This window comes from Mesoplodon mirus (genome assembly GCF_964341445.2).
Source record: "Mesoplodon mirus genome assembly, chromosome: 3".
In the NCBI taxonomy this organism is placed as follows: Eukaryota; Metazoa; Chordata; class Mammalia; order Artiodactyla; family Ziphiidae; genus Mesoplodon; species Mesoplodon mirus.
In genome coordinates this window covers 194,032,242-194,049,528 of record NC_138978.1, presented here as the reverse complement: position 1 = coordinate 194,049,528, position 17,287 = coordinate 194,032,242, and the positions used below count along the sequence as shown (strand labels likewise).

Sequence of the window (17,287 nt, the reverse complement as noted above, 5' to 3'; positions counted from 1 at the left end):
TCTACACTAGATGTTGATTAAGGTGCTTAAGAACACCAGTGAGTAAGGTGCAAAATTGTAATGTACAGAACCAAGTTTAAAAATGTTTCTAAAAATCGAATTTCATGTTATAGTAGGATGAAAGCTTTCACACACACACAGAGAGAAAAAGAGTCTATGAAATAGGACATTAAAAGAGCACAATGAAAAAAGGGAAACCAAGATAAAAAGAGTGAAAGAGGAAAATATATTTTAACAGCAGGAAATGACATGACAAAAAAAGAGAAAAAAGTATAGAAAGACAGGTGGGAGAGCTAAAAGTCAAAATTAATGACAAAAAATGAAAAGTCTGCCTTCAGAAAACTGACAAAAAAATAGAATGGACAGCAAAGGATCTTCCAATTACAAATTTAAGTTTCAATGTCCAAATATTGCTATATTTTAAGAATGTCAGGATAGTATTTGTTAGATTGCATTATTCTTTTAATTTTCTTAAACTTAGAAAGATAAGATTGTTCACTGTGACAATTTTAAGGCACATAGTGGTCTCCACCTGCTTTGACACAGTAGGGTCCTTTGTACCCTTTGTATCCTTAACAGCTGGGCTATGACACTACTAGTTGAGCAAGTTTTTACTTATTCTATTTTTTCTTTCTTTCTTTCTGAGGTACTTGCTCCCTCTTAAAATGTTTTCTGGGCACTTGGAAGCCAAATAATTAAGACTGCCATAAAGGTGACACCAAAATAAGGTGTACAGCTTTCTTTCCTTTTTTTTTCTTTAAATATATGTTTATTGGAGTATAACTGCTTCACAATACTGCATTAGTTGCATATAGCCCGAGAAAACCCTAGTTCAAAAAGAGTCCTGTACCCCAGTGTTCATTGCAGCACTATTTACAGTAGCCAGGACATGGAAGCAACCTAAGTGTCCATCGACAGATGAATGGATAAAGATGTGGCACATATATACAATAGAATATTACTCAGCCATATAAAGAAATGAAATTGAGTTATTTGTAGTGAGGTGGATGGACCTAGAGTCTGTCATACAGAGTGAAGTAAGTCAGAAAGAGAAAAACGACTATCGTATGCTAACACATATATATAGAATCTTAAAAAAAAAAAAAAAGGTACTGATGAACCTAGGGGCAGGACAGGAATAAAGAGGTAGACATAGAAAATGGACTTGAGGACATGGGGGGAGGGGGCAGCTGGGGCAAAGTGTGAGTAGCATCGACATATATACACGACCGAATGTAAAATAGCTAGTGGGAAGCTGCTGCATAACACAACTTTCTTTTAAGTCAAATGCTGTTGCTTTACTCTCTAATCTCTAGCATTGCAGGAGTCTCAACATCTATTTTTTTCCTGTTTTTAGTGCCTTGCTTCTGAGTCTGTTACTGATCCCTAAATGTTTCAGATTTCTGCCAGATATATAAAGGCAGACTATAATAATATAAATAAAAATATAAATATTAGCCTGGAACGTTAAAAAAAAGTAAACTTCACAGAGCTATCTTAATAGCAGATGATAAGGTCCAAAATATAAAACACATATTCTCTCTCTCTCTTCCTGCCCCATCTCCCCCCAACTAACAATGTAAGGATATAACTTTCTCATTTGGCAAAGGGATGACAAAAGTTCATGCAAAAAAACATAAATAAATACACAACTTTGGAGCTAAAGCAAATGTGAAAAAAGATTAATTTACTATCTTTAAAAGCTTTTAATGCATCTCAACATTGTTAAGATCTTACTCATTTTGAATGCACTGTGCTAAGAGAGATAAGCCACAGGAAGCGGGATAAGATGTAGAAAAATGCACAGCAGGCCATAATATAATAAGCACTACAAGCAAAATACTCACAGAGGGTATGAAGGGTTCAAAGGAAGAAGGCATTGTAACCAGCTGGACGCATCGGGAAACCTAATAGAGGAGATGTCATTTGAGATGGGTCTGGAAGAATGGGTTGGATCTGGACGACAAAGACATCTATTGCCACTGATTCTTCAGCTTTAGGTAGGTACTCATTCTATTTTATCTGCTATTACCTTTTTGCTGATTTCTTCTTGAATTTCTAACGTTCTCTATTAAGCCCTCCACTACATGACCTCACTGAGAATTTAATCATACCAGATTAATCACTGTCTCCTGAATAAACCAGACATTTAAAAATATCCCTTTGCCTCTACTCATAGGCTTCTCTTTCCTCACTCCATTGCTTTCTTCCCTTCCCTTGAGTAAGTTGCAAACTAGCATAGAAGACTTAGTTCACTTTCTATGTCTTGACCCTTCCCTGCATGAAAAAGTGTGTTATCTCACAGGTATTTCCAAAACTCTTTATAAGTTGCTTGATTACTGTGTCTCGTATTGTATCACTTCATTTATAAGCTTGTTCCTGCAAGCAAACGATGAGATTCCTGAGGGCACGGGCCGTGATAGTCTTGTATCCTCAGGCCTGAGTCTCTCAGAGGGGAAATATTTGGTGTCTGTACGTACCCTGATGGAATCGGTTCTTGGTGCAAAAACAGTATAAGCAAATAGTATACACAGCAGGTTCCCATAAGCTGCGGTCCATACTGAGAAACAGGCTGTGGACCCTCGGGTTCACCCTTCCTCTGACTGCGTGGGCCACTAACAAGAGCACACCTGGCAAGGTGAAGGTCACTTGGAAGCCCACAGCACCACGAGTAGCAGCAGCTCTCATTTCCTAGTATGTCACCCTCCATGCGTTAATCGTTTCTCTGCAGCGGCCTAAAGTGGCCCTTCATTCTCTTCAGGATCAGGGAAACACCTCCCTTGCTTTCAGCCAGTGAGAAAAAAGACTAAGTCTTTCCTGGGGCTGGGAGCGGGGATTCCCTCTGCCGGAGCGTGCCATTTCTACCCCGCCTACCTGGCTGGAGACGGCCAAGGAGAAGGAGCTGGGGGACCTGGGGACACTCCACGCGCGCGTCCCCCTCCTCCAGAGAGGGGGTTGGAGCCCTGGAACCCGCTAATTAGGCTCGCCCCCATTGGTCTTCCCCAGGCACCGCCGTCACCGTTATGCTAATGAGGGGTGTCTCATTGGCGGGGCCTCCGCGGCGGCCCCGCCCACGGGGAGAGCCCGTCCGCTGCGCGGGGACTCCAACCCCGGGACCCCCGGCGCCTGCGCGACGGTGCGGGGCGTCCGCCTGAGGGAACCTGCTGCCCGGAGCTGTCCTCGGAGGAGGCTCTCGATGCCCGCCGTGCGGGAAAGTGCTTCACCCTAACGCTGAGCGCACGCCCACCCCTCTCCCCTCTTTCTAGCCACCGAGCGTTTTTTCTTTTTTCTTTCGGGCGAAGTAACTTTTGCATTCCCGCCTCCCCCGAGTCCTGGGGACCAGAGGCGGCGCCGATCCTGGGGGCGGTTCCTTGGCAGCGTTGGTTCTTGTCAGAGCCAGACTTTTGCTCTTGGGCTGGGTTTGCATCATCCCCATCACACCCTCAGGAGAGAGGAGCCGGCCCCTTTCAGCCTCAGCTTCCGGCTGGGAGCAGACCCCCCTCCCCCATCCCAGGCCCCTTCCCCTGCTCCAGCCCGTCTCCCGCATTTCGTTAGTCCGCGCCCTCTACTCCGCAATATTTTCTTTCTCTCGTCCTCCTCGCCTCCATTCGTTGTTTTACGTTTCCCACTCTTTGAGGAAGGATGGTTGATTTGGAGAGCGAAGTGCCCCCTCTGCCTCCCAGGTACAGGTTTCGGGATTTGCTGCTAGGGGACCAAGGATGGCAGAACGACGACAGGTGAGTGGTGTGCTGCATTGTGGTTCCGTAGATACAGCTGGAAAAGGGAGGGATGGGGAGGCTGGAAGGGGAAAAGGAGGGAGAGGAGGGAAAGGAGCCAGAGGCTGGGGGAGGGAGGAAAAGGGACTCTTTGACGTGTCTCTCCATTTTGACTCTCTAGAGCAATTGCTGTAGGCAAGGAACTCTTTGCCTTTTCACTTTCTGATCCCTGCAATGTATTTGTTGCATTTATTTGTGCTTATTCTTTTGTCTAACTGTGCTTTCTTAGGGTGTGTATGAGGCTGGCGTGAGAGGTACAATTACATCCAAATGGCACGCAATATCAGTGCCAGTCAATTTTCATTTTTTTTCCTTAGGTGTTGTTAACCAAATTCGAAAATGCATCCAAGTTGATTGAAAAAGCACATTAGAAACTTAAAATCACCTGCACCCACCTGTTTACTTACTCCGTGTCAGTCTTGTCTTGATTAGGTGTCAAGACACTTGCCACTGGGAATTTTATGCTTTTTAAACATTTGAAGACGCAGGTAGACAATTGGTTTAAATATGTAACAGGTAGTTAGTGAAAATGACAGCGTTGGCAATGGAAAATACTCACTTTGAATGGGTAACTATGACTATTATTAATAATGGTGTTCGTATAGTATGATCCAACCTTTTCGTAAATAATGATAATAATATTGCTCATGTGTTTTATCTATAGCATCACTGTTTTGCCTAGTTAAACTTCTGGAATTCCTCTTGCTATGTCTTATTATTATTATTTAAAAAGCACATTTTATGTTTCATTGAATTTAGTATTTTCCAAAATAGTCATTTAGGTATCACATGCCACATTTCCTTGTTTTAAAATAATATGTGTATACTAAGTAGTCTTTCAACTCAATTGAAATGTTTCCTTAAAGTTCAGTTTGGTATTGATGTTCTATTTTAATTGCATAAAAGATCCATTATTGGTCCCATTCAGAATCTCTTGTTCAACCACTGGGAAATACCTTCCTTCCTCTCCTTCCCATCTCAGCTCTCAATACCAACCCCTACCCTACACACAGGGGATTTTATCTTGAGCATCAATTGTGGACTTCTTCTTTGGTCTCATGTTAGTAATTTAAAGGGGTATGGATGTTTTGTAGAGGATAATATTTCAGTTCAATCTCTTCTTTTTAGGCAAAAACATATATCTTGGTAAAAAATTAAAGAACAAATACCAATTTATGAGTATGCTTGGAATGTAAGGTGTTCTGGTTGACTGAAGATGAAGAAAAGAATATTTAAACAGATTTCAATGCTAACTGACATTTAGATAAACTATATTAACTTAGCTCAATGGCTCTTGAAGTACAGTGAGGTGTTCATCGTAATTGGATCTGTATTTGTTACTTCAGGAGGTCAGGATCATCGTGTAGAATAGAAATCCTCATTGTAAAAGTGTGAGCTGGACTGAGCACATGGAGTACGTATTTTGGACGTGGTGGTGGTAGCACTGTTTGTTTGGTTTTTTTTTAGCATCGTATCCCAGATACTAATTGTTCATGTGGTTGCCTTCACTTTTCTAGGGGTGCTGCAGTTATATTTCAGGAATTAAGAAGTTTGGTTAGTTGACTGCTTCCTAAATGAGTCATTGCTATGTTAAAAAAAAGTTTTGCACGTTTATTTAAAATACGTATTATAATGAAAGTTTATGCTAGACCAACTTTAACTTTAAAATTAGGCCATATGTACTGTTAAAATGAGGTATTGTTACTGAACCAAACGTGGTGGGTCCACTTTAAAGGTAATTTTGTGGCTCCGTGAAAACTTAGTTTTGGTTCTTTTAGTTGTCCATCTTCGAAGACAAGAGCCTTTGATTAATAGGGACCCAGGTTTCAATCCTATGCTTATTTCTTCACTACCTGAGTGGCCTTGGGCAAGTCATTCAGCCATTATGAAATTCAGTAACCTTATTTCTGTAAGATATTTCTGTAAAACTAACACTTAGTTGGTACTAAGTACTTGGCTAGTGCTATATGTTAACTATGCTATATGTTATATGCTTATATGTATGTGTGTGGATAACATATATATATATATATAAACACATGTATATGTTAACTTATGATATGTGTTATCTCAGTCGATCCTCACATGGTCCCTGAATTGTAGGTAATTATTTTAAGGACTAGGAAACTCAGTTTCTGGGAAATTAAATACTTGTGTTGGTGATATATCTTACAAGTGTAAAGATGACTTTGTGACTGAAATTACTCAAGAAGCTCCGAAGTTCCCTCCACTTAATTAAATTTGAATTTATAAGAATAATTTTACAGCATCTAGCATAGGTGAGGTGCTCTTAATGTTAGTTCTCTTCTTCACCTATGACTCAAAGTTTGCAACTTTAAAAATTTTCTTCAGAATCTTAAATTAATATGCAATAAGTAAAGTCTTCTCTTTTGTCTTTAGTATTGTCACAGATTCCTCTTTGCAATTAAGGCTGAATAGCAATCTTATTCTACTCAGTTATCTTGTGGACTCAGTTCCTGCAGAGTTGAGGAGGAAGCAGTCTTTCATACAGGAATATGTAGACAGTTTCTAACAACAGATGCATCTACTGCTCTGCCCATGTTCTCTGGATATTTTCTATGAACACCCTCTGCCTGTCTGAGGTTTTTTGTTTGTTTTCTCCTAGCCTCAGGTGCACACCAGGGCCTCTTGGAGAACAAGGCAGAAGTGCCACTGAGTAAATACGGATTTGTTAGACAAATACCTTAGCCTCCTAGTTCCTTGCTTGGGACCATTCTGGAGCATGTTCTCTACACTGTGTCCAATGGGACTCAGCTCTAGCTGGCTCACGGTGATAACTGGCTTGGTACTGCGAGTTTATTGGCTTCCTCCCCCCTCTCCCTAACTGGTATTTTCTGTATCATTTCCCAAATACGCTATTTAGGCTTCAATCCTTAACTCAAGGTCTTCTTCTGGGGGAATCTGGATCAGGATGGAAACCTCCCCCATCTAGAGTCACATCCTAGAAATGACGGGGGAATTAGATGATAGGAAAGTAGACATGTTCTACCCCGCCCTTCATTTTAAGAATTTTAAATTCAATCTTAGTAGGATATGTTGGGCTGGCATGTGAAAATGAGTGAGGCATATCACTGCTGTGTGAAAGGGTATTGTTACAGAGGGAATATTGGTGGGTCTACCAGGATACAGGAAGTGTGTACTCCACACCGTAGATTGTGAACTAGCCTTGGATAGTTCACTTACGTTTATGTTGTACCGCCTTTTGGTAGGGAAACAGACGCACACTTAAAATACATGCAATATGTATGTATATGTATAATGTATATGTGATAGATCTGTATTCTATGTGAAATATATGGAATGACTATGTAACGTATAGGTCAGTGCGTCCTTACATAATTACCTCTCCCTTATTTGCATTCTGGTATCCTGTTCTAAGTAGCACGGAAGGGAAAAGAGTTAGAGCAGTGAAGATAATTTAGCATAGGAATAACATTAGTTCTGGGAGGCCATGAATAAGTTTGAGAGTTGCTAAATGCCAACACTGCTTATGCCTTAGGGATGTCTGTTGTATATATAATGCGTGTTTACTTTTTTGGCATCCTGAATAGAACACAAAAATCTAATTTAAATGGTTTGTATAATATTTCTTTAATGGTCATTTATCCAATCAGCTAATGTTTGAATACATGTACATCTGAGGGCCTCATTAAGTTAGGCTTTGGGAAGAATATAAGAAAGAATATGAAACAGGGCTTGATCAGGAGGTGTTCACAGATATAATTAGAGGTGAATTTTCCCCCAGAATGTTGAAAGTATTGCTTATGTTATGATGATATCCTTGCAGAATTTCTGTTTTAAGACTGTCAAGAAGAGCATCCAGCATTTGTAGATAGGATATTCAGGGTTGGCTTGAAAATACAGTAGCTAAAATCACTATATTAGAGATGGCTCAAAATCTTAATATACTTTGAATTTAATATTTAGCATACTTAATATCATCAAAGTTACTCTATGATTGAAACCAATATGAGTAGAGATAGAATTTAACTGATCTTATATGGGAGCCACTCTGTAATATGTAAAATCTTTGTAGTGTTACAATACTTTTTTTTTCTATTTTAATGTTTCTAAGATTCATAAAGCAATAAAAATTTAGAATATTCTCTTCCAGTTAAAGGTTGGTAAATTTCAGGTTTTAAATGCCTTTCGGCAGTTAGGACAAGCCTTTCTCATCCTTCATCATGACTCAGTAATTTTAAAGTTTGGAACACAATGCACTTGATGTGGATAAATTATCACAGCTGTGGACAAATTACTGTTAATGGACAATTCTCAGTTGCAGTCATATCGGAATAGACCATTTATTTAATTAACATTATTCTGTTTTTCAGATATTTGGTCAGGTGTTGCAACTCCAGTAGTTTTAAGTATATCTTTCATGTTTTGTAGGTGGAATTTAAAAGTAATGCAAGCAAGTCACCTAATGCATTGTAGTAATTGAAAACATAAAAGAATTGAACAAAGGGTACAGTTCAATTGATTAATAGTTTAAGAAGTATTTATAAAATGGGAGGAATGTTGGATAGCTTTTGGAGTATGTGTAAGTTTAGTTATCATACAATGAAAATATGCAATATGACTTTATATAATCAAATTGAATTGGGAAAATGGGTATTGGATTGGCATCTGGCACATTTATGTGTTACCAATTTTATCTTTCTTATTAAATTATATATTATTTTGAAAAGTAGCCATTTAATATAAAGTTCTTATTCTAAGATTTTATGTTCAGGTCAGAAAATATACTTTTAAAATATTTTAAGTGTTATTAAAAAGAATGAAATATTATTTTTACTGTTTAATTATATAGTGGAACCAACCATGCATACGCAATATCTATAAAAATGATTTAAGCATTTATTATCAGAAAACCCAGATTATTCAGTGCCTTTTAGCACTATTATATTAAGAGAAATCTCCTTGAATAAGGCAATAAAAAATTACCTACTGCTGAAGTAGGTAATGGTGCAAAAATTGACTCTACATATATATATATAAAATATATAAAATGCAGAGAAAAATGTAGTATAATAATTATTATTTTTCAATAGTTACCAATAATTCAGACATTCATATTTTATATAAAAACATATGATTTTTTCTTTTTACCTACTCTTATTAATAAAATTGAAATATGGCTTTTCAAATTTATTGGAATTTAAAATTTGATTCCATTTAACCACTCTTATATATCCACTTTTTGTATATGGTTACTTAATTGTAATATCTCTTCTGTGAGTATTACACTTTTCTCAAGATACCTCTATGTATAATAAATCTTGGGTGAAGGAAGTTGGAATGTAGCAATTTCATTTTCCACATAAGGTATGTGACATTTTAAGGAGATTAAACTTTCTACTAAACAGCTTCTCCACTGCAGCTTCAAGTTAGTCTTGAGGACGGGTAGAAAGACATAAATCCAGATGGATGACCAAGAAAATGATTTCAGCTAACTTATTGTTTTATCAGAATTAACATACTTTTTTCCTTCTCTGTTAGTAATGTAACTCAACTTCTGCAAAAATAGATTTGAAAGGTAGTAAGATAAGTAATACAAATGAAAGCTTATTTTGGTCTTCATTATTGGTACAAAATAAAAATTAACAATATCTTTAGTCATCACGTGTACCTGTACTAGGTTAATAGTGAATGCGGTACTTTTATTGGCTTTTTCAAATCATGCTCTTGTAGAGATGTGGGTGGACCTAGAGACTGTCATACAAAGTGAAGTAAGTCAAAAAGAGAAAAACAAATATCGTATATTAACACATATATGTGGAATCTAGAAAAATGGTACAGATGAACCGGTTTGCAAGGCAGAAATAGAGACACAGATGTAGAGAACAAACGTATGGACGCCAAGGGGGAAAGAGGGGGATGAATTGGGATATTATACTTATATGCACTAATATGTATAAAATAGATAAGTAATGAGAACCTGCTGTATAACACAAGGAACTCCACTTCATTTCGCTGGACAGTAGAAACTAACACAACATTGTAAAACAACTATACCCCCCCCCCAAAAAAAAAGAAAAAAAAATCATGCTCTTGTTTATCGTTTATACGTTTATATATCATTTTGTCATTGATGGTTCATCTGCTTTTATTAGTGTATTTATGTATTGCCAACGTTGTCTTACTTATGTGCCATGCTTGTCTAAGTTGCCTTTAGAAAATGAAACAGGAAGAAATACATTTTACAGTGAAATTTAACCAGCAGCTTCGTATATTTATAGTTTGAAATTTAATAAGGGTGGCCTTTTCTGAGCTGTAGTTAATACCTTCAATCAAGATGTCTTTAAACTAATGCTTTTCCTGAGTCTTAAGTTGCTAATTTAAAATTTCTCAGTAAAAGTAATCAAAACAAAAGGTAATAATCCAGAAGGACAATTACTTTTACTCTTTGACAATTTTTGACTGCATATGGGATTTTTTTTAATAGGTCATGATTTTTTTTTCACAAGTATCTTAATCATTAGACAGCAATCAAGCTACAATTTAAGAGAAAACTACTTGGAGAACAGAGTAAAAAGAAAAAGGTGCATCTGTAGCACTGAGAAAATCTCAACCTCAGTACAAATTCAAACTGGCTGTGTGGAGTTGTAAAAACTAGGATGTGAGTGAAGTGGGTGGTGGGCGGGGACTTGGAGTCCCCTTTCATACTGAGTGTACCTCCCAAGTAGAGTGGATAAAGATATTCTGAGCCAGAAACTTCTTTCTGGTAGTCATGGTGGTGGTATGTAAGGTTTTTAAAGTTTTAAGCAAATGACCAAACTTTATGAACAAATTATAAAGACCGAGCATAGATATTTTACCCTTGCAATTCAATAAAATATAGAACATTGTTAATCTGTCAAACATTTAATATAATCCATATTAAATATTTATACCTAATACACATTTATAGTGATTATTATGCTTCGATTCTAATTAACGTAGAAATGAAGATATTTGCCACATTTTAATATATGTGCTTCTGAAGCGAGCACTAAATTTGCCACATTTTGCAATCTTGAGCTTTACTTTGCCAGCCAAATCACATAATTAGTTTTCTTTCACCTAAAACAATCATTAATATTGATAACTTTTCTAATATTCTGTATTATGTCACTTGTTTTGTTATACACTCATGTATTACAGAGCATAGGCTATGGTTCCTTAGGAGCTGAGGTTTCCTTGTATTCCCAACCATCGCTCCAACCCAAATCTTTGTTCGTGTATGTTTGGCCTCATAATTTGTTACAGTGTCTGGGTATTGCATGACCCTGAGCCACTGTGATATTTGACTGCATATTGCTCATGTGCAAGAGTGACCATATACATGCTTGCAGAAGATAAATAAAAACCCAGGCGTTGTGAAGGCAAGAAAGTGCTGTAAGAATGGCATTGGGTCCTTCATATCTGATCATCTGGAAGCAGAAGAGTGAATTCAAAATATCTGACCTTGATTCCTCAATAACCAGAACTAGATTCTCTTAAGGAGAATCTGAGATGTAGTATAATTTCAAGGGAAGGAAGAATCACTGCACATACTCGGAAAAGTAAATCATTTGTGTAAACTGAGTGCTCCAGTGGTATTAGATTGACCTGTCCTCTTTGGTTGGGATGTGGGGATGGGTTTGGAGTTGGGAAAGGGATTTGGTAGAGGCTGGAAAGTCCTGGTCACCTGAAAGGAGTAGGGGGGACATACTCTTGCGGATTCTGAGAAGAGGATCCGCGGAAAAGGGAGACAGGGGACAGTGAGATTTCTCTCCCCGATTTTGTCTTGGATTGATCATATTTATCTTGTCTTTTTTTGACAAATAGAAGCAGTGAAGGGAAGTAAAACAGAAACCTAGGCTGCCAAGCTTGGCTGGTCTGTAGGGCACTGTTGCCTGGCAGCAAGTCTCAACTCTTGGACCCCTTTCCTGTTCAGACTCTTAACTGCGCCTCTCTTTGGACTGTGCTTTAGTCCTCTCAGCATTACTGCAATTATGCCACGGCTTTAAAGAGTGAGAATCATTTCCCTCTGTGTGCGCCTTTCTTAAACTCAGAGTTGTATTATTTCTACTTTTCACACTATGTATGTGCAAGAAATGGACTTTGCACACAAAGCCAAAAACCAGTGAATCTAAGGACTAAAGGACATCTTGTTCTTGGCTGTCTTGCAGTGGACCTTGCACAGAAACAGAATGATGAATTATTACGGGGGCACACTTAGCCCATCTTGTAAAGCACTGTGTGAATACGGATAAAAGTGGATGAACACATTTCAACCTCATTTAACTCCCTGTGGGAAGACTTGCAGATAGTCCACATTTTGCAAACAACCAGTTATTAACAAGAGGGACCAGATGTGTGGTTTAATAATGGACAGGCTGCTGTGTCAGGTCTGTCAAAAATTGAAATACCACTCTATCCCCTAGGAATCGGATCTGGTGATTAGTAAGCAGCACAAGTTCCAGTCAGGAGTGATGGCAATGACTTTAGTCACGACCACACTGTGTGATGATGACACTGGCAAATTGTAGATGGAAGCTTTTGTAAGATGTTTCTATTTCTTGCTTATCTCTCCACAAGAGTTCCTGTGCTATTCCACCTCTTTACTGAAAATACAGAAGAAGAAGTGAAAATAGGTGATGATATTGAAGAAGGTATAGAACGCCACACATTGTTCTAAGCATGTCCCATGTATTATTTCATTGAATCTTCACACCAGCTCTTAGGAATCTGGTATCCTTCCTTTCTTACAGGTGAATGTCCTGAGGTACAGAAATTCATGACTTGTTCCAAGTTACATAATCCTAAGAGCTAGAACCAGAATCTAATTATTATGCCTACCCCCTATGTTTACAACTAAACAGATGTGGTTTAATGCTATGAAATAACAGAAAGAACAAAATGCAAACAAATGTGAATGCTTTGGAAGGTAGAAGAATCACATAGCATCTGCATCCCTTTAGGTTAGCATCACAATGAGTAACTCGAGGAAAGTTATGGAATTTTTGATGTTGGTAATATTTTCTGGGAGAAAATAATTTTTCCCCTCTCCATATAGAGCATTGTTCTTTTGACAGTCTGAAGAAAGTGGATTGAAATAGGAAATTAGTGAAACAAACAAAGCAGAGATTTTGTTTATTTAAATATTTATTTATTTATAGTAGAAATAGGCTAAAGGCATTTGATATCCCAGGAGTCACAACAATTCACAACAATTACCTTTCTTTTGATATGGCTAGGGTTTTTTTTTATGTTTCTCAGTAGAACTTTGGGGTTTTCTACTTATACTTCTACTCCCTAAGGTATTTGTACCCACCTGAAATTCATTTTTCTCAATAATTGTGCTGGTGATCATGAAAATCCTCTTGCAGAGATGTTATGACATCTAAATGTGGTAATGTCAAATTACTTGATGGAGGCCTTAACATTTAGGTGTACCTATTAGTATGTTTCACCTGTTCCAAAAAAGATTTGCAATGGTTCACATAAATATGTGCAATAGCATAAATAGAAAAATATAGCTGAAGAAAAATATAATAAGGGGTTAAAAATGAATCAAGTGTAGAGTTGGTACACAATATGAATTCCATGAGTTCCTATGTAGTTACCAGAGATGGACCACAGAGTTAGAGCAAAGACATGATCGGTCACATAAGATGAGAAATAAACCAGCAGTTCAGGAGAAATACAGCTTTCCTTGGTGTTCAAATTGAAAGGACATTGGTCCTGTGGATCTTGGTTAGTGTACAATATCCTCACCCACTTTCCTGTCATAAAAGAAGAGCAAATTTAATAAGACTTTTGTGACATCTCACTGTCAGATGCTGATATAACTAGAAAGAATTATTCACTTAAAGTAGATCTACAGGACACACATACATGTATTTCAGATACATATTTTAGGACAAAAAAAGAGAGAAACTCCTGAAGTTACTTAGTCTTTCATGTAATCTTACTTTAAAACTTTTTTTATATAGATGGCTTTGATTAATAATTAAGAATGCAAAGAGTTTAGGGTTATATTCTTCGTTGTGAACCTGAAGTATAAATGTACTCAATAGTGGGTAGGATGACTCACTTCATGGAGAATCTACCAAGATTCTAACCAAAACACAAGACTGAATTGTAGTTATTCTCACCTCCTCACAAAGGTTAGATTAATTCATTTATTTTCCCACAAATACCTAAAGTAAATATCATACAATTTAACATTATATAAAGACTTTGTAAATATCCTGAATTTAGTTATTTATATAGCCCTATATATCTTCATATACATAGAGATATATATTAAGCACATAATTTTTATAGCAGACTTCTGGTTGCTAATTAGTTGATACAAATAACCTCAAACTAGAATATTTTTTCAGTTTATCCACCATCACCAATATCATTATAATCCTCCAGAATTCTGCATTTCAAAACTCACAATAGTTTTGTATTATTTTTTCAGCTTGCTTTTTTAGTTAGTTCTTGATCTCCATCTATTCTTTTTTGATAGCATTTCATTCCTTCTTATTTAAATTAATATAGCTCTTGCTAGCATGCTTCATTGTTCCAAGCCTGTTCTTTGCACCCCACCTCCAATAATCTCCATGGCCAGCTCAAGTCTCATTCAACTTAAACATTTTCATCAGAATCTTCTTAACATAATTTTAACATAATATTCATGTCACTGATGCTTATCATGTAAAATTTAAAATGCTCAGCCCAGTATTCAATGTTCTTCATTAACTGACTCCTCCATTAATTTTTTTTTTCCTGAAAACACATTTCTAATGTCTTCAAACTGCAGGCCCAGTTTTTTCTTTTAAATAAGTCAATTTATTTAAACTAAAACAAACAATTCACCCATTTCTCCTACTCCCTCTCTCAGCCTCTGCAACCACCAATCTATTCTTTGTATCTATGAGCTTTTTCTTTTTAAAAAAACTTATTATTTTTTTAGATTCCACATGAAAGAGAGATCGTATTTTATTTGTCTTTCTCTGTCTGACTTATTTCACTTAGCAGAATGCCCTCGAGGTCCATCTGACACCATTTTGGTGTCAGATTCAAAATGATCACCAAGGCTTATGTCAAGGGCCTTACCGCCTCTGTTTTCTTCTAGGAGTTTTATAGTTTTAGGTCTTATGTTTAAGTCTATAATCCACTTTGAGTTAACTTTTTTCATGGTGTAATATCGTTGTCCATTTTCATTCTTTTCAATGAGGCTCCCCAATTTTCCCAACACAATTTGTAACAAATGGCAAGATTTCACTTTTTTTTTTAGCTGAAATATATATGTATACACACACACACACACACACATATATATTTGATGCACTTTCTTTATTCATTCATCCATCAGGGGACTCCTAGGTTGTTTCTATTTCTTGGCTATTATAAATAATATTGCTATGAACATAGGGTTGCATATATCCTTTTGAGTTAGTGTTTTCTTGTTTTCAGATAAATACCCACAAGTGGAATTGCTGGATCATATCATAGTTCTATTTTTAAATTTTTGAAGAATTTTATAGTGTTTTCCGTGGGACTGCACCAATTTACATTCCCATCAGCAGTGCACGAGGGTTCCCTTTTCTTCAAAACCTCTCCAACAGTTGTTATTTGTTATTTTGATAATAGCCATTCTGACAGGTGTGAAGTGATATCTCACTGTGGTTTGATTTTTTTTGAATTTTATTTTATTTTATTTTTTATACAGCAGGTCCTTATTAGTTATCTATTTTATACATATTAATATATACATGTCAATCCCATCTCCCAATTCATCCCACCACCACCACCACCACCACCCCATTCACTGTGGTTTTGTTTAACTTTTTCCTGATGATTAATGATGCTGAGCATCTTTCCTTGGCCTTTTGGCTGTCTGTATGTCTTTTTGAAAAAAATGTTTATTCAGATTTTCTGTCCATATTTAAAATCAGATTGCTTGCTTTTTTGCTATTGAGTTGTATGAATTCTTTATATATTTTGGATATCAGTCCCTTATCAGATTTATCAGTTGCAAATATTTTCTCCTATTTGGTAGGCAGCCTTTTCAGTTTGTTGATGGTTTCCTTTCCTGTGTAGAAGCTTTTTAGTTTGAAGTAGTCCCACTTATTTAGTTTTGCTTTTGTTGCTTTTGCTTTTGGTGTCAGATTCAAAATGATCACCAAGGCCTATGTCAAGACCTTACCACCTATGGTTTCTTCTAGGAGTTTCATAGTTTCAGGTCTTATGTTTAAGTCTTTAATCCACTTTGAGTTAATTTTTTGCATGGTGTAATATCGTTGTCCAGTTTCATTCTTTTCATCGTGGCTGCCTAATTTCCCCAACACCATTTATTGAAGAAACTGTCCTTGCCCTAACTGTATATTATTGCCTCCTTTGTTGTAAACTAATTGAACATATATACATGGGTTTATTTTTGGGTTCCCTATTCTGTTCCATCTATCTAGTGTCTGTTTTTGTTTTGTTTTGTTTTTTGTTTTTGTTTTGTTTTTGTTTTTATTTTGCGGTACGCGGGCCTCTCACTGTTGTGGCCTCTCCCGTTGCGGAGCATGGGCTCCGGACGTGCAGGCTCAGCGGCCATGGCTCATGGGCCCAGCTGCTCAGCGGCATGTGGGATCTTCCTGGACCCGGGCATGAACCCGTGTCCCCTGCATCGGCAGGCGGACTCTCAACCACTGCGCCACCAGGGAAGCCCTAGTGTCTGTTGTTATACTAATACCTTACTCTTTTGATTACTATAGCTTTGTAATATAGTTTGGCATCAGAGAGCATGTTGCCTCCAGCTTTGTTCTTATTTCTCAAGATTGCTTTGGCTATTTGGGGTCTTTTATGATTCCATATAAATTTTAGGGTTGTTTGTTCTATTTCTGTGAAAAAACACCATTGGAATCTTGATAGGGATTGCATTGAGTCTCTAGATTACCTTGGGTGGTATGGACATTTTAACAATGTTAATTCTTCCAGTCTGTGAGCACATAATATCTTCATTAATTTTTCCTAAACTGCTTTTTGAAATTTAGTCATTGTAGTTACTCACAGAAATCACTCCCCACCTCCCATGCTGATATCCACTTCATTGCCTTTGCTGGTATCACACCACGTTCTGAGGCTTCCTGACATCTCTTCCTGTTCACGTCATCCCCCTGCTTCATGATTGGACACAAAACCAACCACAGAGCCAGAGTTACTAATGAAATCTTTGAAATCACTCAGGCTATTCAATATATTTTACATATCATGATGTTGTTTTACAATTACTCACATGTTATTTCAGGTATAACATATAACTTTCTAGGGAAAAAGTCATGTCTTCAATTTATTTTGGATCTTCCTATATTGTTTAACACATGTGGTTTACACAAAGGCTCCAAGAATTTTAATTCTGTAATATAAGGAAGATATTTTTTAAAGAAAAAAAAGTCACAGCTATGAATATATATGTGCACCACATACATACATATATACATTATTATAATAAAAGTAGAAGATCATTTGAATTTGAGATG

The 17,287-nt window shown here is 37.0% G+C and overlaps 1 protein-coding gene across 6 annotated transcripts in view; it reads left to right on the top strand.

Moving 5' to 3' along the window:
* The first annotated feature begins 3,173 nt into the window (after positions 1-3,173).
* The window catches only part of KCNT2 (potassium sodium-activated channel subfamily T member 2), a 354,895-nt gene continuing 340,781 nt past the window's right edge, over positions 3,174-17,287 (top strand). For 5 of the 6 annotated variants that reach the window (XM_082615038.1, XM_082615036.1, XM_082615040.1 and 2 more), the window contains exon 1: positions 3,174-3,737. In XM_082615038.1, coding sequence (XP_082471164.1) covers positions 3,643-3,737 — 95 coding nt within the window. In that variant the 5' untranslated portion in view covers positions 3,174-3,642. The remainder of the gene's footprint in view (positions 3,738-17,287) is intronic. The other variant, XM_082615039.1, reaches the window with a different exon arrangement.